Source organism: Malassezia globosa (assembly GCF_000181695.2).
Source record: "Malassezia globosa CBS 7966 chromosome Unknown mgl_sf_8.1, whole genome shotgun sequence".
NCBI classification, from domain to species: domain Eukaryota; kingdom Fungi; phylum Basidiomycota; class Malasseziomycetes; order Malasseziales; family Malasseziaceae; genus Malassezia; species Malassezia globosa.
In genome coordinates, this window is record NW_001849864.1 from 198470 (window position 1) to 221626 (window position 23157).

The 23157-nt window shown below is 51.3% G+C and overlaps 12 protein-coding genes across 12 annotated transcripts; 6 read left to right on the forward strand and 6 right to left on the reverse strand.

Annotated features, from left to right (window-relative positions):
• Positions 1-491: 491 nt before the first annotated feature.
• Positions 492-2309, reverse strand: MGL_3170 (uncharacterized protein; the record flags this gene model as incomplete). Its single annotated transcript, XM_001729574.1, has 5 exons — positions 492-557; positions 603-685; positions 718-1003; positions 1055-1245; positions 1301-2309. 5 exons carry the CDS (start codon positions 2307-2309, stop codon positions 492-494), a joined length of 1635 nt encoding a protein of 544 aa, XP_001729626.1.
• Positions 2310-3454: 1145 nt separating this feature from the next.
• On the forward strand, positions 3455-5394 carry MGL_3171 (uncharacterized protein; the record flags this gene model as incomplete). Its single annotated transcript, XM_001729575.1, has 2 exons — positions 3455-4046; positions 4088-5394. 2 exons carry the CDS (start codon positions 3455-3457, stop codon positions 5392-5394), a joined length of 1899 nt encoding a protein of 632 aa, XP_001729627.1.
• Positions 5395-5723: 329 nt separating this feature from the next.
• Positions 5724-6530, forward strand: MGL_3172 (uncharacterized protein; the record flags this gene model as incomplete). The annotated part of the gene is made up of 2 exons (XM_001729576.1): positions 5724-5875; positions 5909-6530. 2 exons carry the CDS (start codon positions 5724-5726, stop codon positions 6528-6530), a joined length of 774 nt encoding a protein of 257 aa, XP_001729628.1.
• Positions 6531-7190: 660 nt separating this feature from the next.
• Positions 7191-8123, forward strand: MGL_3173 (uncharacterized protein; the record flags this gene model as incomplete). The annotated part of the gene is made up of 1 exon (XM_001729577.1): positions 7191-8123. One exon carries the CDS (start codon positions 7191-7193, stop codon positions 8121-8123), a length of 933 nt encoding a protein of 310 aa, XP_001729629.1.
• Positions 8124-8626: 503 nt separating this feature from the next.
• Positions 8627-9286, reverse strand: MGL_3174 (uncharacterized protein; the record flags this gene model as incomplete). The annotated part of the gene is made up of 1 exon (XM_001729578.1): positions 8627-9286. The coding sequence occupies one exon, from the start codon at positions 9284-9286 to the stop codon at positions 8627-8629; it is 660 nt and encodes a 219-aa protein (XP_001729630.1).
• A 1094-nt stretch (positions 9287-10380) lies between these two features.
• Positions 10381-10830, reverse strand: MGL_3175 (uncharacterized protein; the record flags this gene model as incomplete). The annotated part of the gene is made up of 1 exon (XM_001729579.1): positions 10381-10830. The coding sequence occupies one exon, from the start codon at positions 10828-10830 to the stop codon at positions 10381-10383; it is 450 nt and encodes a 149-aa protein (XP_001729631.1).
• A 618-nt stretch (positions 10831-11448) lies between these two features.
• On the reverse strand, positions 11449-13296 carry MGL_3176 (uncharacterized protein; the record flags this gene model as incomplete). The annotated part of the gene is made up of 1 exon (XM_001729580.1): positions 11449-13296. One exon carries the CDS (start codon positions 13294-13296, stop codon positions 11449-11451), a length of 1848 nt encoding a protein of 615 aa, XP_001729632.1.
• Positions 13297-13780: 484 nt separating this feature from the next.
• Positions 13781-14146, forward strand: MGL_3177 (uncharacterized protein; the record flags this gene model as incomplete). Its single annotated transcript, XM_001729581.1, has 3 exons — positions 13781-13910; positions 13947-14045; positions 14100-14146. 3 exons carry the CDS (start codon positions 13781-13783, stop codon positions 14144-14146), a joined length of 276 nt encoding a protein of 91 aa, XP_001729633.1.
• A 335-nt stretch (positions 14147-14481) lies between these two features.
• On the forward strand, positions 14482-16136 carry MGL_3178 (uncharacterized protein; the record flags this gene model as incomplete). The annotated part of the gene is made up of 2 exons (XM_001729582.1): positions 14482-15879; positions 16125-16136. 2 exons carry the CDS (start codon positions 14482-14484, stop codon positions 16134-16136), a joined length of 1410 nt encoding a protein of 469 aa, XP_001729634.1.
• Positions 16137-16358: 222 nt separating this feature from the next.
• MGL_3179 (uncharacterized protein) lies at positions 16359-17870 on the reverse strand (the record flags this gene model as incomplete). The annotated part of the gene is made up of 1 exon (XM_001729583.1): positions 16359-17870. The coding sequence occupies one exon, from the start codon at positions 17868-17870 to the stop codon at positions 16359-16361; it is 1512 nt and encodes a 503-aa protein (XP_001729635.1).
• Positions 17871-18184: 314 nt separating this feature from the next.
• MGL_3180 (uncharacterized protein) lies at positions 18185-19417 on the reverse strand (the record flags this gene model as incomplete). The annotated part of the gene is made up of 1 exon (XM_001729584.1): positions 18185-19417. The coding sequence occupies one exon, from the start codon at positions 19415-19417 to the stop codon at positions 18185-18187; it is 1233 nt and encodes a 410-aa protein (XP_001729636.1).
• Positions 19418-20801: 1384 nt separating this feature from the next.
• MGL_3181 (uncharacterized protein) lies at positions 20802-22985 on the forward strand (the record flags this gene model as incomplete). Its single annotated transcript, XM_001729585.1, has 1 exon — positions 20802-22985. The coding sequence occupies one exon, from the start codon at positions 20802-20804 to the stop codon at positions 22983-22985; it is 2184 nt and encodes a 727-aa protein (XP_001729637.1).
• Between the last annotated feature and the right edge of the window lie 172 nt (positions 22986-23157).

Genomic DNA, 23157 nt, shown 5'->3' on the forward strand with positions numbered 1-23157 from the left:
TCGTTGCCAACCCGAAAAAAGACCGCGGCGCTAGGTTGTCTGGGAGAGTGGCATCTTCTTTCCAGCGCTTGTCGATGGATGATAGTAGGGACTCTCTTGAATGGTGCATATATTCGCCTGCATATATGTTCGCTTGCATGGGTCTAGTATGGTCATGATTCAGCTAGACTCGGGCTCATACGGTGTGGGTATTTTTTCATCTGTCCTTGCTTTTTTGCCTCTTTTACCAGACTCTTTAGGCTTATTGTGTTTTGTTTTGGCTCTCTGGCGTACGAGTGTATAGCTTAAAAATGCGTATTGGATTTGCTCCCACAGTTCGGATGACGAATTTCGCTCGAGTCTTGTTTCCTGTGATAGTGCTTCATAAGTGACTAGTGTCGGTAGGGTTGCGAGCGTGTTGGACCTCTATAGACGCGGGTCCGCAGCTGCCGCAGACTCAGCTTGTGCTCATTGCCGCCTGCCTGTAACATACACTGCTCATTCTACTGATTCTATTGCGTTGATGCTTGGTTTGCCGCTGCGTGTGAAGCTGCATGAGCAAACATAGCCAGTCGATTCTGAACGTAGTCCTAGAGATGTGAGTGGCAAGCGCGAAAACATACCTGGGAAACAACACTAATGGCATTTTCCAAGACATCACCCAACGCTTGTTCAACCCACTGATTTTCTTCATCCGATACAGACACTGCAAGTTAGATATGTGTTGCATCAACGTACACCACCATGCAGGCACAGCCTGGCTTTGCGTAAGATGACTGAGACGATGCTTTGGATCGACCCACCAAACAAGAAAGAATAAAGCGGATGGTGTTGCATCTATTGATAAAGAAGTTTGCTTCTGCTTTTGATGCGAGGACGACGTGAACAAATCATCCTCTTCGCCAGGCGCAAGTAAATGGTCCATGTAAGGCTGGATCCGGAGAATGGCCGGACATGCCGCTGAATCGTTTGCTTCGGATGCAAGACTTGATCTAGCTTGCTCACAAAGTCGTCGTAAAGCACCCTGTGTGTGAACAAATTACTTGGCGTGGATTTTTTTTTCCAATAAACATACCTTGGCATTCTGAAATCCTAATTCGCGTGTTTCAGCCGCGTGTATATCGTATCCATGCTCCGACTCAGCTGACTCTAGACTCGGCACAGTCGTCTTGTCTCTCGAGACAGAAATATCCAGATCAGCCTGCGAAAGGACACGCGACAAAACCTTGAAAGCAAGTGTCTCAATGCCATCGTAGCCTCTCATATCTAGAAATGTGTTTAAAGAGGCGGGTTAGTCGAACGAAACTAGCGAATCACATACCATGGCTCACAGTCACATTAACTGAATCATGTGCTTCCATGGGAAGCACCACAGTATTGACAATATCGTTCCAGCCACGACGGCCTGCTGCTGTAATATTATCGCGGATTTGCTCTAGTCCACCATCCTGTACGAATCCACGCACACGCTGCGCGAATTTATTGCCGAATTCATAAATTTGCTGCTCAGGATGCGACCCCTTGTCTACTGTAGGCGTATGTTGAACAACAGCTGCAGTGCGGCGTCCAAGTTCATCACGAGCTTGCTCTGCAAACTTCGACGCTGTTGAAAACAGACTTCCCCATCCTCCCCATCCTCCTACGTCTTTGCGGTTAGGTAATTGCGAAATTTCTGAAGTTGATGAGCTCTTCGAGGGCGAAGTTCCTGAATCATCTTGCGTGGTCGTGGAGGGGACCATTTGCGATTGAGGTGATAAATGAGATGCAGAATCTGTTGAAGCTGCGTCAGATTGGGCCGATTTGCCTTTGGTTGGGGCAGATACTGGTGACGATGATGGTGGTCCTGAACCTGTTGGAGAAGGAGAGACTGACAAAGGCGTGCTTCCGAATCTCTGTTTCGATTCAGATACTGGCATAGATTCCTGCGTTGGATTCTTTAGGGAAGGGGAAGCCAAGTTTGAGGCGGGTTTCGCAGGAGACGGCGTGCCAAGCTTGGCAGGCCGCATGGGAGATGTGTTCATACGCGTTTTGTGCGCTGGTTGCATTTGCGAAGTGATGGGTGACTTTTGCGGGGAATTCTGGTTTTGTGTATGATCTGTATCTCGTTGCATTGAGCGACGACGCTGTACGAGGCCTTCCAAATCGTCCAACAGACTCTGTGCATCGTCTGGACGGGCCGGTGATTGTCTGCGCTCAGTGGGACGAGTGTTGGAGGTAGACTTTCGAGTGATGTCTCTAGACTTCATATCGAGACTTAGATCAGCGAGAAGGGCATCCACGTCTTGCTTGCGCGTCGACGAGCTTTGAGACGTACGCGGCTCGTTTGTCATGATGGATTGGAGGTGTGGGCAATGGATGCGTAGCGTGGCCTAAACGCACAATTGCAGCACGTGATGTTAGTGTGGACGCACACTTGCGGATACTGATGGGGCGGGTGAATGTATGTGATCTGCGCCATATTGCCAAATTATGGAGGTTTCTCTCGCACCTTCTGGAGGGCAAGTCGGCTCGGGCCTAGAAAAGCTACACAAAGTACAATTTCCGAGACAACATAGTATGTCCAAGGGAGTCCGACTTGAATGAACGCATGGGGAAAACGACCAAGATCATTGTCATCTACATGGCGTGTCTCAGAAAGTTATGACATCAATGGTGCTAGACATCGAGCAGATGTTGAAGAGGACGATGACAATGGAAGTGAGTGTGAGCACCAGACGTGTTCAAGTCCCGGTTGGAGCACTGAGGAGCATGCATTGGACAACCATTCGCCTGATGTACACTCTCATGCACGAAAAAGGCGACATGTGGACCATGAAATAGGTGGACATATGTCGCACATGTCATTGAACGATTATCACCAGCCTTTATCTGAGCCTATTCGCGATGAAGATATGTCACATGGAAACACCTATGAAATTTCGCCCAATCGCATTTACGTACACACACTAGATGACGACTCGAGTGATGAGGAGGGATCGCCAAGTAACGAAAATACATGGGAAGTGCACCCTGGCGTAGTGCAGCAGCTGGGGGCGCGCATGACAGTGCCACGTTGGATCGGTTTGGCTGATGAGTCGAGACCGAGTGAATCTACGTCTCAATCGTTAGTATTGTGGCGCCCTCCTGTCTGGACGCCACCCCAGGTTGATGCGAACCAAGAGCCAATGGATATGGGAATGTAGTCAGTCGCCGTAGATAGGTAGGTATGGGCGGTTCGGAAAGTGTGGTCATTCGATAGCTTGTTTGGGATGCGCGTTTGAAAAGTGCCCTGCGTCTGGATGTTGGTTCGGATATAAGTTACACACCTCCATCCTGTTGAGGGCTGGTTTCGTAACAAGCAACCGTGTCCCGCCTGCGCCTATTGGCAGTCAAGTGGGAGGTGAGACTGGCTTTTTTCTAACAATTCAGACGACACGTCAGAGCGAGGTCCGCCAGCACAGCGCTGTATTTCTGCACTGCTGCATCAACGACTAAAATGACAGACGGTGGTATCCAGCGCCGTCAGCGCCTTGAAAATGCATATGATCAGATTGCACACAAGCTCCCGGTTCCCAGCATTGATTTCACGGTGTACACCATGGATGATGGTGAGCAGGTGTCAACATTGGATCGCGTCATCAAGGATGTACAAGCGCCAGCATTTCAGACCCCGACTCCTGAGCAGTTTTGGAGTAAGAAGGATCCTTCGAAGCCGGATGTCCAGTTTTTGAAAAATCACTTTTACAGAGAGGGGCGACTCACGCATGATCAGGCTCGGTATATTCTCACCAAAGCAACAGAGCTGCTACGTGCTGAACCAAATTTACTGGAGCTCGATGCACCTATTACTGTATGCGGTGACATTCATGGACAGTACTATGATCTTATGAAATTGTTTGAGGTTGGTGGAAATCCAGCGGACACTCGCTACTTGTTCCTAGGCGACTATGTCGACAGAGGATACTTTTCCATTGAGTGTGTTTTATATTTGTGGTCACTCAAGCTTTGGTATCCAAATTCACTATTCCTGATCCGGGGAAACCACGAGTGTCGTCACTTGACAGATTATTTTACGTTCAAACTCGAATGTACGTATGACGCATGTTATGAACTCACTGACGATTGCTAGGCAAACACAAGTATTCAGAAGAAATCTACGACTTGTGTATGGAGTCGTTCTGCGCGCTTCCACTGGGAGCTGTGATGAACAAACAGTTTTTGTGTATTCATGGAGGACTTTCTCCGGAGCTACAAACGCTTGATGATCTTCGATGTATCAATCGATTCCGCGAGCCTCCTACACATGGCCTAATTTGCGACATTCTCTGGGCAGATCCACTCGAAGAGTTTGGCCAGGAGACAACAAACGAGAGCTTTGTGCACAACCATGTTCGTGGTTGTTCTTACTTTTTCACGTATCATGCAGCTTGTCAGTTCTTGGAACGCAACAACCTTCTATCGATCATTCGTGCTCATGAGGCCCAAGACGCGGGCTATCGTATGTACCGAAAAACCAAAATCACTGGGTTCCCATCTGTTATGACCATCTTTTCTGCACCCAACTATCTCGATGTGTACAACAATAAAGCTGCAGTTCTCAAGTACGAAAACAATGTGATGAACATTCGCCAGTTCAACTGTACACCTCATCCTTATTGGTTACCGAACTTTATGGACGTTTTTACCTGGAGTCTTCCGTTTGTGGGCGAAAAAGTGACGGACATGTTGATTTCGATTCTGAACATCTGTTCCAAAGAAGAGCTCGAGGAGGAAGAAGACGACTCGTCTGTGGAATTCCGTGGGCGGTATACAACTCCAGCCTCCTCGTCAGCTATCGCATCATCATCACGGCCTGGCGGCAATATTATGGATGACTCGTCAGGTTCTGACGAGTATGCCGAGCGCCGCACTGTGATCAAAAACAAGATTCTCGCGGTTGGTCGCATGTCTCGCGTTTTTCATGTACTTCGTGAAGAGGCTGAGCGTGTATCGGAGCTCAAGATTGCTTCCGGTACTGGCAAACTCCCTTACGGCACGCTGGCGCTTGGCTCTGAGGGCATCAAAGAAGCTATTCACAACTTTGACGAGGCGCGGAAAGTCGATATTGAGAACGAGCGCATGCCACCTTCACTTGTGGATGCACGTGATATGCCCGACCAACCTCTCACACCTATGCCAGCACTTGCGAATACGTTACCATCCAATATATCTGCACCTATTACCTCGCCCGAGGCACGTATGCCCTCAACACACCGACGCTCTCATTCGCGCACAAGCTCTTTAGGAACGACAATGTCAAGTCCATCGAACCGCCGACGATCAATTGAATCTACAGTGAGCATGATCCGTGAGGCATTGGAAGGTGGCTCCGGTGCAGGGCATCGCAGCAGTGCCCCATCTTCTCCCAATTCATCGCGTTCGCGCGAGCGTCGCTAATCTGCTTGTACAGTCAATAAGCCCAACAATCTCTACCTATCTCTATACACAAGATAGATAAAAAAACACGTCTCGCCTTTCGATAAAATGACGCAGTGGTATGGAAGCTTGTCAACACTTGGTTTGGAGTCTGTCGTTCGTACCCGCCTACACCAAGGAAGTGTGACGGGTACGAATTCGCGTCTGTTGCTAGTGTCGTGAGTGGGAGGCCACGTGCACAGATGCCTCCACTGTTCGTGGGCCACGCGTCCCTTAGGCTCGTCGTCGATACCTTCACCGTAAAAGCATAGCATCCATTCACACCTGTTTATCTCTGTGCCATTGCCGAGATGCCGGTGGGACACCAGTTTAGTCCTTACACATCGAATGGTGGTTCTATCATGGCTATACATGGTGACGACTATTGCGTGATTGCTGGCGACACGCGCCAAAGCGAGGGATACAACATTCAGACACGATACAAGCCTAAAGTATTTCGTTTGTATGTACAGCGGTTGTGCTAACACAAATTCAGAACCGACAAAGCCACTCTAGCAACAAACGGATTTGCTGCAGATGCTGAGGCGCTTGTTGCACGAGTAAAGACACGTCTTGAGATGTATCAACATACTCACGGTCGGTCCATGCCATTACATGCGATAGCTCGGATGCTATCGACCATTCTGTACAGTAAGCGCTTCTTTCCCTACTACGTTTACAATATTCTTGGCGGCATTGATGAAGAAGGTCGAGGCGCTGTGTATGGGTATGATCCTGTGGGAAGTTACGAGCGCATCGTATGCTGTGCGAGTGGGGCAGCACAAGGTCTGCTCCAGCCTTTCTTGGACAACCAAGTGATGTTTAAAAACCTAAACTCAACGGCTGAGACAAAGATTCCAGAGCCAGGGCATCTACCATTACAGCATGCCTTGCGGATTGTGATGGATTCATTCACGTCTGCCACTGAGCGACATATCGAGGTGGGCGATGGTCTTGAAGTGTTTGTGGTGCGATCGCTTCAACCGAAAGCTGGCTCATCTTCGTGTGCAGCTGAAGTGCCCCTTGAGCAGCATGGTGCTGTAGATGCCCTGGGTGGTGAGGACGCGTTCCAACCTGGCGCTTGCATGGTGATTCGACGTGAACTCAAGAAAGACTGATTTAGGTCGAATCTCGATGACGCTCAGCTTTATGCAACAGGGCTATTCTAACTACGAAAACGACGTGTAGGAAGCACTTTTGATAGGTCTTATACGCTCCCTTCTGTCTGTGACACAGCCAGAGGTTGGTTTGTTGTGTTTACACATCCTGCTGTCTCGACGGGGGGCTCTTACTGTCGCTATATCGTAGGAGACGCATGGAACACGTTGGCGAAGTCGATCAGACAAGCTCGGCCGAACATTTCATGTATTCGTAAGAGAGTTCTTGATTATGCGTGCGTGCAATGGATGTATGGATGTGGATGGGTGTACGTGTCTTGGGTGGTCAAAGGCGTTTTGAGTTACGTGGACTAACACGAGCCCCACTCACGTTTCTCTATATTTGCCATGTCTAGCACAAATGGAACGGGCGCTAGCGTGACTTTGAATATCAAGGGTCCCAGTGCACTGAAGCTCTCCATATCTATTAGCACGGAAAACACGGTGCTGCAACTGAAGCAACGTATCGAGACTGAGAACAAAGACTTTCCTGCAGAAAGGTGCGTGCATGTGGAAATGGCTTACACTCCCAGTCAGCGTTTGATTTATAGTGGCAAGGTCTTGAAAGATCCGGAGACGCTGGAATCGTACAATGTCAAAGACAATCGTATGTCCTTTACTATGAATCCCTCAAACTTACATCGCACAGATACGATTCACATGGTTCGCGCTGCCATCAAGTCGTCTGGACCGTCGAATACAATGCCAGCCTCGTCGACATCTTCGAAAGAGTCTGCTACTCGTGCTGCAGAGTCGCAAGGTGTACCTGCTGGTTTCTCCGCTGGTCAGCAATTTATGAACAACCCTCTCTCGGCGTTGAATCGAGCTGATTATGCTGGTCCCCATATGGCCAGTTTGCTGAATGAAGCAGGCGGCATGTTTGGCAACTTTGGTGGGATGAACCCGCGTGATCCTAATGTTATGATGGGAATGATGCAGAACCCAGAGTTCCTTCAACATATGCGAGACATGCTTTCGCGGCCTGAGGTGATTGATCAAATTATCGCAAGCAACCCTCAAATGCAGGCCATGGGTCCGCAAGTACGGGAAATGATGCGTTCAGAGTACTTCCGTGACATGATCACAAATCCCGAGACGATTCAACGCATGACGCAGCTATCACAGATTCTTGGCGGTGGCGGCGGCGCTGGTTTAGGCGGTGCTGCGCCTACGTGGCCGCCGCCTGGTGCGTTTGGAGCACCAACGAGTCAACCGAGTGCTGGTACTGATCAAAATTCTTCGACATCTACAACAGCGACAAATGCCGCCAATGCTGGAAATCCTTTAGCAAGTCTAGCCCAACTTCAACAAATGCTAGGTGGCGTCGGAGGTGCAGGCACAGATCCTGCATCAATGAACCCGCTTGCTGCGTTGGCAAGTCTTGGTGGTGCAGGTACACAGGCGCCGACTGACTCGCGACCACCGGAAGAACGATACGCGACACAACTTGAGCAACTACAGAACATGGGCTTTTTCGACGCACGCGCAAATTTGCGAGCTCTTCTCATGAGTGGTGGGAGTGTAGAAGCTGCCCTTTCGATTCTGTTGGATTGAATGAGGTTTCATGGCTTGTATATTGGTGAAGACAGAAGACAACAAGAGAGAGAGAGAGAGAGAGAGAGAGTAGAAAAAACAGTGAAGAATGTAAAGGTGGTAGAATTTCGACTCTGCAGGACAAATGGAATACCTCCCGATCTATTACACTGACGGAGCCATCTATCGAAACTCATGTCTATGCCTATTGGCAAGCGCCTGCTATGGTGCGGAATGGCGCAGCTTCTGAACCGAACGCAACGAGCGGGCACACCGAATGCAATCTACATATTGGAAGCACCCGCTTCATGATGAAAGTACTAGCTGACATAGATACATCCTGCTCACATATAGCACGAGCCATCCCGGTGCACCTGAACCCAGGTCCTAGTGCGTGTTCTGAAGAAAGCAACGTAATTATCATTCAAATTGAGTGGCATGAGGTCCAACATCTACGGACAGATGTGTTCATCAAAGTCAACGGAACCAAGTGCGCACCGACGCATGTGTGCATCGATAGCTTACTACTCAAAGCTTGGACGCAGCTCTGAGTCAATCGTGAGGACAATCTTGTTACCAGACCATCGGGCCTTCACCTTTGTGAGGTTGTCGACCACAAAGTCGGCACCTTGACGCCACAGACGCTCGGCATCGTGTGTGGTCTTGACAGCCAAGACACGAGCACCAGCACGCTTGCCGCTAAGCACACCCGCAGGAGCATCCTCAACGACAAAGCAGTTTGTAATGTTCACGTGGTTGAGTTCAGCACCCTTAGCATATGGCTGCGGGTCAGGCTTGCCCTTCGATACGTCGTCAGCTGAGACAAACACCTTCGGCAGCTCGGAAGACTTTGTGGACAGGAATGCGCGGCGGGCATAGTCACCCGTTGCACTTGTAACGATGGCCCAGCCAGGGTTGCGCTGGGGGTCCTGCTTCGGACCCTCGTTAAGTTGCGACAAAAGATCTTTCACGCCCGGCAGGCCAACAATGCTGCCTTGTGGATCGTCTGCCGTGGGCTCTTTTGTGGCCTTGGCACGGTTCTCGTCTGACAATTCAATGATACGCTGCTCGAATCGCAAAGCCTCTGACTGCGCCTGCTCTGGCGAGAGCTGTGGAAGACGCTCTTGAAGATTCTCGACTGTGCGTTTTCCATGTGAGTTCTTCAAGAGGTCATCCAAATCCATGTCGTACTGTTGGCAGAACTCGCCCCACACAGCACTTAGCGCTGGCGTCGAGCTGACTAGGGTCTGTTGTATTAGCTCGTCGAGATCCTCCTGAACATCAGTATACGTACGCCATCCATGTCAAACAAGAGGGTGTCGGTTTCTACTTCGTACGTCGGCATGTTGTTTCGTGGTAGCTGTGATAGAAGTAGATATGGGGATGAACCGGGCTTGGTACGGACAGCTTTAAATGCTGTGGAGTTTCATCTGCGCTTGCTCGTACTGTAGAGGACCGAGTGCCTGTCTGTGCCGTGATTCATGCAGACCCACATGTACATAGGGAGAATCGATGCTAGCCATGCGACCATTAGCTAAGCGATGGTGCATTGTGAGCGGGGGCGCCCGGATCGCTCCGCTTCACAAATACCAGATTGACTTCCTCATTGGCTCAAGATCTGGACGCGCGCATTGTTGGCCTCCCCGCGACTTTGTTGGTAAATGAACAGCACATGATTGGATCAATTCGTGACGACAAACCATCGGCAGCATGTGTCATATGTGCATCTGGTTTAATTCCTGCCACTAGTTGGTTGCGTGTGATGTGTTCCTGGCATTAGGGAACCTAAATCAAATCTATTTTCATCAAGTATTACGCCCTTAAGAGGAAGGCGGGGCCACATGTGCCGGGACTTGCTCGGAGTCGATTGTCAAAAGTAGCCGGTCCCCTTGCCACTCGGCCTTTACGTAGCTCAAGTCTGGCACGACCCAGTCGGCCCCTTGGTCCCACATGCGTTGGCCATCGTGAGTGGTGCGGAGACCAAGCACTCGTGCACCTGCGCGCTTTCCGCTCAGGACGCCAGGTGGTGCATCTTCGACCACGATGCATTTCGAAATGTCTGCGCGACTCAGTTCTGCCCCCTTTCGATAGGGCTCAGGGTCTGGTTTCCCTTGAGTGCACACGTCAGATGTAATAAACGTGTCTGGTGGTGGCGACACGTCACTGGCTTGGAATGCTTTTTGTGCATAGGCGCTTGTCGCTAGTAAGTAATAGGGCTCGTGTCAGTACGACTCTATACTTGTTGAGAGAAAAGCCAAGGGGCGAACGCACATGTACCTTACATGCACGAGCAAAACGTACCGCTTGTGACAATTGCCCAGCCTGAGCGCCGCCGGGGATTCGCCTCACGACCTTGCTGGATCTGTGCGAGGAGCTCACGGGCACCAGGCATGGCAATGATCGTGCCATCGGTCTGGCCAGTGGATTTAGATCGCTCAAGATTTTCTCTCGCAATGTCTAGAATCCGACTTTCGAAACGTACCACCTCTTTCATAAGTGCGTCATCTTCGAGAGTCGGGATGTATCGCTTGAGATTCTCGACAGTGCGGTGTCCGTGAGAATAGTGAAGCTTTTGTAAGTTCAGAGTTTTGCCACATACCACATAGTCAATGTCCAAATTGTACTCGTTAGCAAACTCGGCCCACGTTGCATTTAATGCAGGTGTTGAGTCAATCAATGTGCCATCCATGTCGAACAGGATCGTGTCGACCTCTACTTGCACTTTCATTTGGTGCAAACTTTAAGGAGTAACAGAATAAAAAAGCGGTAATAAATGAGCTGTCAGGGAATGACAGCACTATCAGAGTGTCGCGTTGCAACAGGAACAAGGGGCGGGAGTTGAAGCTTGAGCCTGGCAAAGGGGAAGATGGACTTTAAATCGCTTACGAGTCGACAAAAGATGATACACATGTGGAGACCGCAACAGTTGATCCCATCGCCTCGTGTCGCTCCACACTCGTCTCGGCACACTTGTGCGTCTATTCATGTCTAAAACTACAAGCATTACGTATCGAAACAACCAGTGCCGATTCCTGAGTTGGGTGCGAGTGACGGATCTCGGAAATAAAAGTTGCATATATCAGTCTGCACTCGAAAGTGGTGAACCAAGTACGAATAAACATAGTGAGGAAAACAGCGAGGAACGAGCTTGCATTATTCTAGAGATCATGCCCCCCCCCTTTCCCCTCCCCATCCCACATGCAAACGCCAGAAATCACGACAGAAGTTGGTCCAAACTTTCATAAATCAAATGTTATAGAGACAGGACCAACTTGGTTTGAAGTAAAATAAGGCCATATTCTGCGCTAAGTATCCGTTCATACCCACCAAGGATGCTATGGCAAGCTTAGGCATGGACTGGGCGGTATAACACGGTCGTGATATATTTGTTCTTGTAGCGAGTAACAGTCCCCATCGCAAGGACACCATTCTTAATTGCACCAGTAGCGAGATGGTTCAGAACCGCATGATTCGGTGCTGGCAGTACACTGTTGTCGTCGACAAGTGCGGCATTTGTGTTGATGGGAACCTGGTTATGAGCCACGCCTGCATTCAGGATGACCTTTTCGAGCTGGCGCGGAAGTTGTGGTGGCCTCGGCAGAAGCGATGAATCGTCTCCTGGTTCGAAATCATCACGCTCCAGGATGTTCTCCTCTGCCTCCTGCGCGAGTTCAATACATGCTGGCACTTCACGCGTCCATGTGGTTTCTGATTGGCCTGGGAAGTCGTCGTTCAGCTCGTCCCATTCACCACGGGGTGAGGCGTGCGCGGATGTTAGCACAGCCATTGCACGTTTCCACGTTTCGTCCCGCACGACATTTCCTCGGGTCATATGATCGCGCGAGTCATTCATCAGATTCGGGATTTCAACGTAATTGACGAGTGTTCCGTCGCCGTCCGTCGCGGTGTCAAGATCAGAGGATACGCGCCATCGATCATCTACGACAAACTTGAGCCGATGCGTGCCTGGCGGCAAGTAGACCGTGCACAGGAATGGTGTGTGGGGGCGAAGTTGCTTGAGAGGGATTTTGCTCTGCCATTCATCAGCAAAGGTGCCTGTGACGAAGACATGTTTCCCACGTCCGCGCCAGATTAGATTCACAGGTGTGTGCGGAACATCTGGCAAGTTTGGTGTGATGGGTGACGCAGGCGCCGGCTTCTCAATGGACACAGGAATATCTGCGGATGAATCAGATACCAGCTCCAACGAAGGTGGTTCTTTGCCCATCGCATGAAGGCGATGGGGCGCAGTTTGCGTCCGGGGAAGGCACAAGGATGAACCTGAATGGCTTTTGGGATCAGGCGACGACCACGGGTGCTCACGAGCATGATCATCAGCATCACTACGCACATGGGCGTGGTCGAGCCTGCGTTGATGCTGGGGAGTTGATACATAGCTGCTGTGTCGAGACGTCTTGCGTCTAATATCAGGATCTAGGACCATTTTGGATGTTGTGAACGAACGAGGGATGGTAGTGGGGATTTTCAGATAGGATGGTAGTGATGAGAGCTTTGTCTTGACAGGTCGTCGACTAGCAGCTTCATCATCGCTATCGGGCTCTTTTGATTCCGTGCGCATTGTATTTTCGGCTTGTAGTTGATCTTCTTCGCCGAATAGCAATGATTGAGGGCGAAGGCGTCGCTGCTCCTTATCGTCACTCTGGTCTGGGCGTGGCGTCAGAGTCATATTGGCACTTTCATGGGTCGTTGTAGGTGCACGAGGTGTCTGTACATCGGGCGTAGAAAGTGGGACATGTGAGCTTTGATCTGTGTTGATTTCAAGATTACGTCCTGCAGCGCGACGCACAAAGATCTCACTCCTTTCGTGGGACAAGTCCTGTGACGCCGCGTCGCTGCCTGAGAAAGACGCCGAGCTATCGACATCTGAGGAGTCCTTGGAGGAGGGATCGGCCAAACTTGAATCACTGCCACCATAACGGGCGAATGCTGATCCCGCAACGATAGGTTTCCGCTCATGGTTGGCATCAAGGGGCGCAGTATCTGACTTGGATGCTTTTTGTGCAAGTCCTGGTGAGGCGCCAAGACTTAGTGTGTGTGAGTACAGGTGCCCGGGTCGATATGTGGTGACGATAGCTTCATTCTCTTGATTCGATTGTGTAGTGTCGGGACAAGCAACCGTACTCGCCACAGCGCTGCCACCCTCACGATAGTGCGCGGACTGCGAATTGCCCATAGTGAAACAAAGCTGTGCGAACGAACGCGAAAATCGGGGTCCGACGAACTAGGCCGGAAGTGCTGTGGGAAAAAGGAATAAGAATGTTTGGTTTCAGGTACAGCTTTGCTTATGGAGTGCGGTGCTCGAGTGTTTTGGTTAGTTTCTGCTCGCACTCGAATAATGATGGAGGCCAAACCAGCTGTTGCACAATGCCACACGGCGAAATGTTGGACCCGGGTGGATTTGATTTTAGGCTTCTGTGCTGTGCCCCAAACCTAAATTTGTCATCTCAGAAGCAAGAACGAGTTCCTGGCTCGTCGCCAGCGGCAAGTGGAGGCGCAAATCTCTCTCTCTCTCCATGCACATCTGCTACGTGCTGAAACCATTCATTACGTGGCAGACTTGGCAAGGGTGCGTGTTGCTGCAAACGAGTGTGCGACTTCCATGAAAGTGCATGTAAAAACTTGGCACCCCGTTGGATACTGGCGTGAGTTTTCTTTCGATGTTGTGTGCACTAATACGTGCTCCAGACTGGAATGTGCGTGATCCTGACGATGTGTGTGGAATATGCCAAAACTATTTTGATGGTGTCTGTGGCGCATGCCGTGATCCTGGCGATGCGTGTCCTTTAGGTATGTCCTATGCAGTCACTATCTCTTATAATTTAGCTATTGGCCAATGCACACATGAATTCCATCTACATTGCATTACCAAGTGGCTTTCAGAGAAGCATGAGCCATTATGTCCATTATGCAAAAGACCTTGGGGTGTGTATTTTTTTTTCTTGCAACAACTTTGTTTCTAATAGCTTTTTTTTGCAGTTCAAATCGGCCCTACTTCAGAGGCACCTATTGCGAAGAGTCCATAGATGATACCCATGAAAGATGAAACGAATACGACTCTAGATCAATCGGCGTAGGTCAACGCTGTTACCTTGTGCTCCTAATTTGTCTTCCCAGTCGTATGCATCTATCTATTACACTGTAAAGAAAATCATGATACACGCGCTCATGCATGGTGAGGCATCAACACCAGTGCCCGGCGCTATTTGGGTGTGATGTCTCGCACAGGCTCCTTGCCAATAGTGCGACGCGCGAAGACATTGCCACGTGGGTGTTGGGCGCGAGCCCCATGTGGACACTATTGCGGTGTTGTTGCTGACGTTGTCAAGGCGCTTGGTTTCTGGCTTCACAGTTAAGTTGCATGCCACCCACGCGAACGGCGACTGCTCGACGCACTCTTCATACGCCTTCGCAAGGCGCTTCAACTCCTGGTCGTACACGCTTGCAAGTGCGGCGTGCGCGGCTAGCTCGGCCCACGGATGAGGATCGTTCTTCCACGCCTCGGCGCGTTTCTGTGCCGCGCTCCGCTGCTGCTGCTCACATGCACGATCTGTGTGCACTTGAAACACAAAGAATGCAAGCGAAACAAGAGCAAGAACGCTCCATACAGGAAGAGAGACTCCAACGTGCGCGCACTGTAGATGAACAGCTGATGGAAGAGCGACGCGTCGCAAAGGAGAATCGTCCGCCACCCAGCTCGTGGCACACGTACCAGGACTATGAAATGAAACTGCTATGTGCAGAATACGAACAGACTGTGAGTCAGCTACGTGCTGAGCTGGAAGACCGCGATACTGAGCTCGCTCGCCTGCGCCTGGCGGCCGATCAGCATCACCAAGCCGAGTCGCAACTTACCACGTCAGTGCACGAGTGGAAAACGCGCGTCGCGCAATTGGAAGAACAGCTTCACTCACGCGATGATCGCACGCATGAGTTACGAAGGGAAGCTGATGAAGCTCGTGCACTTGTACGTAATCTCGAGATGCGTCTGATAGACGCTGATGCTCTTCGGCGACGGCTGCATAATCAAGTCCAGGAGCTGCGTGGGAATGTGCGCGTATATGCGCGAATACGTCCATCATTGCAGGATGGGGCTGTGGCAGAATGGCATTTCCCGGATGCTGCTATGCTGGCGACGCAAATGGAAGTGCGTGTACCGACAGAAAGTGCAACAGGCACGGCCTCTGTCAAGACACATGCCTTCACGTTCGATCACGTATTTCCGCCAGCGAGTACACAGGCAGATGTCTTTGCTGAAGTGGCAGATTTGCTTCAGAGTGTGCTTGATGGATACCATACTACCATCTTTGCATATGGACAGACTGGCTCTGGCAAGACACACACACTTGAAGGCGGCGCGGGGATCGACTGGGATCATCAGCATGCAGGCATGAACGATGACCCAAATGTAGGCCTGATTCCTCGTGCTATGCATATGCTATGGCGCGTTGCAGAAGCGCAACGGATTCATGGATGGTCCTATACATTCGAGGCATCCATGGTGGAAGTGTATTTGGATCAAGTGTCCGATTTACTTGGCGATGAGCCGGGAAAGGGAAAGGGAAGGGCGCATGGCAAAGACAAGTGCGAGATCAAGCATCTGCCAACACACACACACATCGAGCATGCAGTCGTGGCGCCAATGACACGCCCGAATGACGTGTACGCTTTGCTTGCCCAAGCAAAGAAACGGCGGCAAGTCGCTGCGACGCTTATGAACGAGCGGTCCAGCCGAAGTCACAGCGTGTTCGCGCTGCGAGTGTGTGGCGAGCACGCAAGTGGCACTAAGACCGATGCGACGCTGAATCTCGTGGACTTGGCTGGCTCTGAGCGACTTGCATCGAGCGGGTCGGCCAACGACGCTCAACGACTCAGGGAGGCACAAAGTATCAATCGGTCGCTAAGTTGCCTTGCCGACGTGATCTCAGCTCTGGCATCAAATGCCAAGCATGTGCCCGTACCCGGAACTCGACACTTACATGGCTCACTAAAGCCATCTCTAAGTCGCGGTGCTAAGACGTACGTATTGCACGATGGCATGCGAGTCTTTTTTTTTTTTCTCCTATGCCAGACAAACTACCATTCACTCCCATACTTACACACGAGCAGACTCATGTTACTTGCGTTGTCCCCATTGGAAGCGCATCTGTCAGAAACACTGTGTTCTCTGCGCTTTGCAACACAGGTCCATGGCACGCATCTTGGTCCTCATACGCGAACGCCTACGGCACGGCGCTCTTAGGCGTGTGATTCGTTGTTGGTCTCCGAGCTGCTGGAGCCCAGTTTCGCCTTAAGAGCAGCGATCTTTTCCTCCGCCTTGCGGATGTTTTCCTGCGTCTGGTGTGGCTGGTTCGATACAAAGTACTCCCGCTTCAGTTTAATATTGTCCACGACACGACCGAGGTCCGCATGGCTCGTGGGCGGTGGGATGCTCAGGTTCAGCAAAGCCGACAGCATACCAAACGGCACATTCAGCGCGCTGTGGTCACCATCACCGGCAGCGCCCGCTGAAGCATTCGTTGTTGAAGACGTTGCTGCAGAGGCTGCACCCGACTTCTTGCCTTTGCCCTTCTTCTTCCCCGTGCCGATGCCAGCAAAGTAGTCATCTTCATCGCCCTTCTTGCGTGCGACCACGGCGCCTTCCGGTACAGCAGCATCTGGCTTCGGCACCGACGGCAGTGATGGCAGGCCCTCGGAACGTGTCGGTGCGACGGTTTCGTCTTTCTTCTGCTCCTCGGTCGACGTGCCGCTGAAGAAACGGATTAGCACATCACAGTCTTCAATCTCCTTCGAAAAGGCTGGGATGGCAGCATCATCTCGAAGCTGCTGCACTTCCGCCTGTTGGCGCGCATGTTCCGCTTCTTCACGCTCCTTGCGGATCGCCTCTTGCCGGCGCTCGCGCTCTGCTTGTACTCGAGCAAAGTACTTGTCGTTCTCGTGGTGGTACGCACTCAGACGATCACGACGCGCTTGGTACAACTCGTCTAGACGCTTTGAAAGAGCCGTGCGCTGCGACATGAGTTTGCTACGGCTGCCGACAGTCTTTTCCTGCTCCTTCGTGATATCATCCAGCTCTTGCTTAATAGCTTCGTAGCGCTTGTTCGCAGCGGCCATGTCTGGGTCATCCAGCAAGCTACGCAGCTCATCAATCTTCGCACGCAGTGTGTCAATCTCCTTTTGCTGGGCGCCAAATTGCTCGACAGACTTGCGAGACTTTTTCAGCGTTGACACTTCGTTCAGAGCTTTGCGCTCTTCAACAATTTTCATGGAGCCAGACTCAATCTGAGCCTCAATCTGGCTAATCTGGGCATCCAACTCAGCCGTCGACTTGAATGGCGCCTTAGACTTTGCTTGCTGCAAAGCCTTGACCTTGTTGGAGATGTCGTCTTGCACCTGCTTCAGCTCGTCAAACACTTTACCACGCGTGCCCTTACGGCCTGCTTGCTCGGACCGGAGCGAGTTGAGCTCTTCCTTCAGAGCAGCACGTCGCCTGCCAGCCGGCGTGTCGTTTGTTGACTCTCCCGACAACGCAGCACGAATCTGCGCAATCTTGGCGTGCGTTTGATCAATTTCCTTCTTCAGCCGCTCGATCTCGCCATTGTGGTGTTTCTGATCAGGGCGTCCACCAGGCTGTTTCACAATATGCACGGCCGACACGCCCGATGCAAGCGTGTCGGCGGGGGCGGGGGCGGCAGCGGCAGCATCAGGAGCTGTGCCACTCCTTGGGGTCGTCTTTTGCGTGTCAACCATCTTGCTGATCCGAATCAATCCGTAAGTACAGAAGCAAGAAACAGAAAAAGATATAACCTAGTAGTTACGCGTCCCACACTTGCACTCGTCTGTTCGTTCCTTGCCAACGCTCTCTCGCCGTAGTAGCACAACCGACGCTTAATTGGCAAAACGACCGAAACTCTCCAGTCTGCTTCGCTGTCCGTCACGAGCGACCCTGTCGTTCTTCTACATCTAGGGGAAGGAAGGGGAAGGTACATCACGTGATATCTACGTGGCGCTCAGCGCAATACTAGAGAGGACGTCCACATGAAGGTTCGTGACTACAATGCGCGTCACGCCGACGGCCAAACACCACCGATGTCTACGCGTGCTCCGGCGGCATGTGGGGTACTGCGTGTGACGTGGAAGGTGGTCGAGACTCGCTGCGCGCATGTGTGTGCATTTGAGCTTGGGCATGTCGCAAGGCACGTTTCGACTGCATTTCGTGCCATTCGCCATCGAGTGTGGCTAAAAGCCTGGGAATGTTGGTTAATACAGCGGTCGACATCACATTTCATAGACACGTACTGAGCAGGTTTTTCAGGCACAGGTGCCTCAGTAGTAAAGTAGGCGCATCCTAAAGCATCATTTGCACTCCATCGCTGGTCCGGGTCGTACGTCAGGAGACCACGTGCCAATTCCATGGCGCCATGAGAAAGAACGGAGCCAAACTGTTGCACAAATACATCGCGGTCGTGATCCGTTGGGGTATCGTTGGTGTTTGTTAGCGCTGTCGCTACAGGTGCGCTTGTCGTGTCGGCATGATTGCTGTCTTCCAGGCGCATCAGCTCGTACCAAGGGAGATGTTGTAAACTAGGCCACGCACTCGCTGTCAATGGTCCCAGAGTCTGCGTGATTACATGGAGCTGATGAATCTCGTCGCGCCCTTGAAAAACAGCTTGACGACGAAACAGCTCGAGAAATAGGCATCCGGCGCCCCAAGCATCCACTTCTGCTCCATATCGCGTCGCGCCCAACAACAATTCGGGGGGTCTATACCAAAGTGTGACGACCCGGTTTGTGTAATCGCCGGGTTTTCGCTTAGAGTATGTGCGTGCCAAGCCGAAATCCGCAATTTTCAAAGTGCCCTGGCTGTTTAGCAGGAGATTGGATCCTTTCAAGTCTCTGTGTAGCACAGCTCGTCCATGCAAGTACGCCAGTCCGTGGAGTAGCTGCGATGCAAGCGACTTGACATGGGATGCAGAAAAGTCCACATCGGGGTGCACAAGGATTCCATTCAAGTCATGCTCCATGTATTCGAACACCATGTACACGGACCCTGTCCGACTCGTCATCGTCTCGTGAAGTCGAATGACATTTTCGTGCCGTAGAGCTTGAAGTAGCTTCATCTCTCGCATCGATGTCACCGGGAAACCTTCTCGAGCATTTTCCATCCGTATTTTCTTGAGCGCCACAAGTCGACCATGCCTCCCAGCGCTGGCCTTGTAAACTTGGCCATACGTACCCTCGCCGACTTGTGCCACGATTTCGTAGGGCTCATCTAGCACTGTCGACGAAGATGGCATGGTGCGCTTCCCAGCATCCGTTTGCAGCCATCTTCCTGGTGAAGTTGAGCGGCCAGCGTCCGGTCTTACGAACCTGTGCTTGCTCGGTGGTTTGGGTGGTGGCCCTGGCTCTGGCGGTACCAATGGTGCTAATGGCGCTCCTCGCTGTTCAAGTGGTGGAATGGGCGGGGAAACGGACCTTGGGGGATTCGATCTGCGAGGAAATGGAGGAGCTGGCACATTCCGCTGGTGATAAGCTTCTTTTGTCAACGGTCGCCACCGCTGATGACTAGCAGGGTGTGCTCTGTCAACTACGCCGCGCACAGAAGGCGCGGTTTTTTGGAGATCATATAAAGGCTGCACTGCGGAAGGAGATGGCGAATAAGATGCACGCCGCGGCGGCTCAGGCACGGGTGGCATTGTTGTTGGCACAGGTGTAGGTGTAGATGTGGCTGCAGATGCTGACCTGGATGAGTTTGATGCTGGCGGGGGTGACAGGCTTGCACGACGTCGTTTTTTCTCAGGCCCATCGTAATGTCTGCGTGGGTATCTGCGCCAGTTGTGCTCGCCATCTGTAGGTGGCGCACGATATCGGCGAACACTTGAGTCTTCGGTGTAGGATCCTCTTGAGCGGCCATATCTATGTTCATTCCTCCACGAGCTGTCTGCTCGGTATCTTTCACGGCCAGGCGCGTAGGCATCTCGCCCACGCGCATGTTCTGGTCGCATGGGAGGCACGAAAGTCGAATGTCACCAACCTTCAAAAATTGTGTCCACAAAAACGATCGTCAAAATTGCGTTGAACTACACGAAACAGACTTTGCTTAAGCTGCCAAGCGAGATAAAGAATAGGAAATAAAAGTTGATTCTGAGGCCCACCACCCAAGGTGCCATCTTCCACTGAAAGCGCGCACTTATGGCATACGGGGTCTTGAACAATAACCGCCGCGGCTGACCAGGATGAACACGTGACTTATCACCGGTAGATCGTGGAGGTGATGGTACTGGCGGTGGCGTCATCGCATAACGACTCGAATCTTTGTCTGAATAGCAGGGCTCGTGTGGTAACGTTCAGCTTTCCCAGGGTTGCATGTCATTGGCACAGACACGCTCGGCGCACTCGCTTCCGGCGGCAGTGCCGACTCATGCGCAGTCATACAACACCGGAGTTAGTGCTCCGGTGTCAAAGTCACGCAAGTTGCCTGATGCATCGACAGGTGGGTCTGCTAGTATGCCGCCGCGAAAGCGGACCAAAGCGCATAGCTGTGACTCTTGCCGCCGGAGAAAACTGAAATGCGACCGAGGTTGGCCTTGTGGAGCTTGTCGAGACAGGAACGAGGAGCATTTGTGTACGTGGGAAGAGGGCGTGGTTCCAGAGCGCGCTGGACGTGATGCTCCGGACAATATGATGTTGCTCCAGCGCATGGCGTCGCTGGAGTCAAAGTTTGAGCAGCTAATTGAGCGCCTTGATACAGTGACTTCGCCCAAGAAAGAAGCTCCGCCTCCCGCAAAGCAGCCCGTGGATCCTCCAAGTGAACACACCGAGTGGAATACGCACCATGTGACGAATGTATCAAGCATGCTCAGCATGTTCCTACAGCCGACTGACGTACATCAACGCCGTCGTGTGCTACTATGCATGCTTCACCATATGCCACCTGCGCCTTTGCTTGATGCGATTTTCGATTCGTTTCGGCATGAAGTACAATGGATCAATGGCATTGTGGACAAGGCTTACCTTCAGAGCTGCATGAGTGACATTGTCCTTCTTCAAGATGCGTTGCGAGAAAAAAGTGATTTTTTCAACCAATTGTGCTTGAGTGATTTGTCGCGCTACATATACTCAGTCGCGGTTAGCTTGTCTATATGTGCGACGGCGGTCGTATTTTCTCGTGATGCGCAATTGAATGCGTTCCAAGGCAGCACGGATTCATTACCACTGTACCAGCGGTATATCCGCGAAGCCCTTCTCGGTCTGTCGGCATTGTCTGTGTTCGATGAGCCCAATCTCAACTTCGTTATTATCATGGTACTGGTCCTGTCGTGTTTATCTTTTTCGCGGTTGCCAGGTATTGCGTCTGGCATTATATCACATGCGGTTCAGGTTGCTTTCCTGCTTGATTTGGACATGGAGCCGCCTGAGTCAATGTCATATGAGGAAGCATATCGTCGGGTGCAGTTGTATTTTGTGCTATGTGCACATGACTGGTTTTCAACGATGGCCATCAAGAGGTACCCGCTCATACCAAACGATAAAGAGCGACTTCCCTCTTTGTTTGGCTCTGCAGAGCAGCGGTCGAAGTACCTTTCGCCATACCAGCAAATGAAACTGAAGCTAGCGCATTTGTTCTGCCGCTCGTCACCTCTTATTATCCCCCAGAAAGAAAACTATGCGTACATTCGACAACTCCACGATGAAGCTCTCGAAGTTCAGTCGTCCATGCCAAATATTTGGCTGGACCCGCACAACTCGACCATGTCGACCTTGTGTGCCAAGATGCATCGCATGTTCGGCGAGGGCGCCTTACATTACCTGCTGCTGCGCATTCACCTTCAATACTACATGCGAGGCTGGGACGATGAAACATATGCACTATCGCGCGATACATGCTATGCGAGTGCGCGAAGCTTGTTGCGTCTGTTTCGTGAAGCGTTCAGCTGGAAAATTCGTAATGAGGGCTGTGGGAATGCTTGTGAATCGTTCGTGCCTGATGAAATCTCTGTGCCCGCACGCATGTGGTACTTTAGTCACTGGTGCACAGCCGCTGCGCTGCTCTTGCTCAAGCATGTCACAATGCTGAATGAACGCAACGGGCACGCAAGCTGGGATCATGAGCGGGAAAGTATTGTCGAAGACTTGTGTATTATGAGCCGTCTGTTTCAGTACCTGTCTCCTGTTCTGAGCTATGCTCGTGAAGGTTACGATGCGATGCAGCGCGTCGCTTCACATGCACTACAAAAGGACATTGATACAGCCCAGCTCTCAAACACAAACTGCGTCACACATTGGGCTGATCGCATCATGCCACATCGCACTCATGCGCCTTCGTCTGAGCCTATGTCTGTGCTTAACACACTCTCGAAGCGGAATGAGTTTAGCAGCGTCGCTCATTCCACGTCACAGGCTTCATCGACTCCATCAATCTCGTCCCATCCCTGTTCATCCCTTGAGAGTGCGACAACAGGGCTGTCCAGTGCTCAGCAGAGCCCCAACTTCCGGGCGCCTTCGAACACTTCATCTGTTTCTGGGCCCAGCTCTGATGTCAAATATGGAGTTGGACACATTCTGGCCCAAATTTGCTGCACCACAAGTTGGTTGATTAACACAGCTGCAACAGGCTCGCAACAAGATATGCCTTACCCAGTGTTGCCTGAACCCTCTATGTTTTTGATGCAATCTCATCAGGCGCCTATTCCTGTCGATGCAGACATGGCGTTGATGCTCCAGCAAAAGGATTTGTTGGATACGGACCCCCTGAGCTCGAATGTTGGAAGCCTCACACCATTTGCTGATGACTTTTTGCGTTCTCTAGACAATATCCCACCTACGCTGGACTCCAATGCTTCGGCGCCCCTGCCGATTCTTTAAGTTATCAAATTTCGCAGCTGTTTTGTACAAGATACTTAATGTATTTACTGAACCTTTTGCCTGACGGTTGGTCTTTTCCCACCTACCTGTATCCCTCATGCAGTCTCATGATGCATATCTGTTTTTCAAATAGGTGTCAATTACTGCCTCGATCCTCCCGTGAAGTCGATTT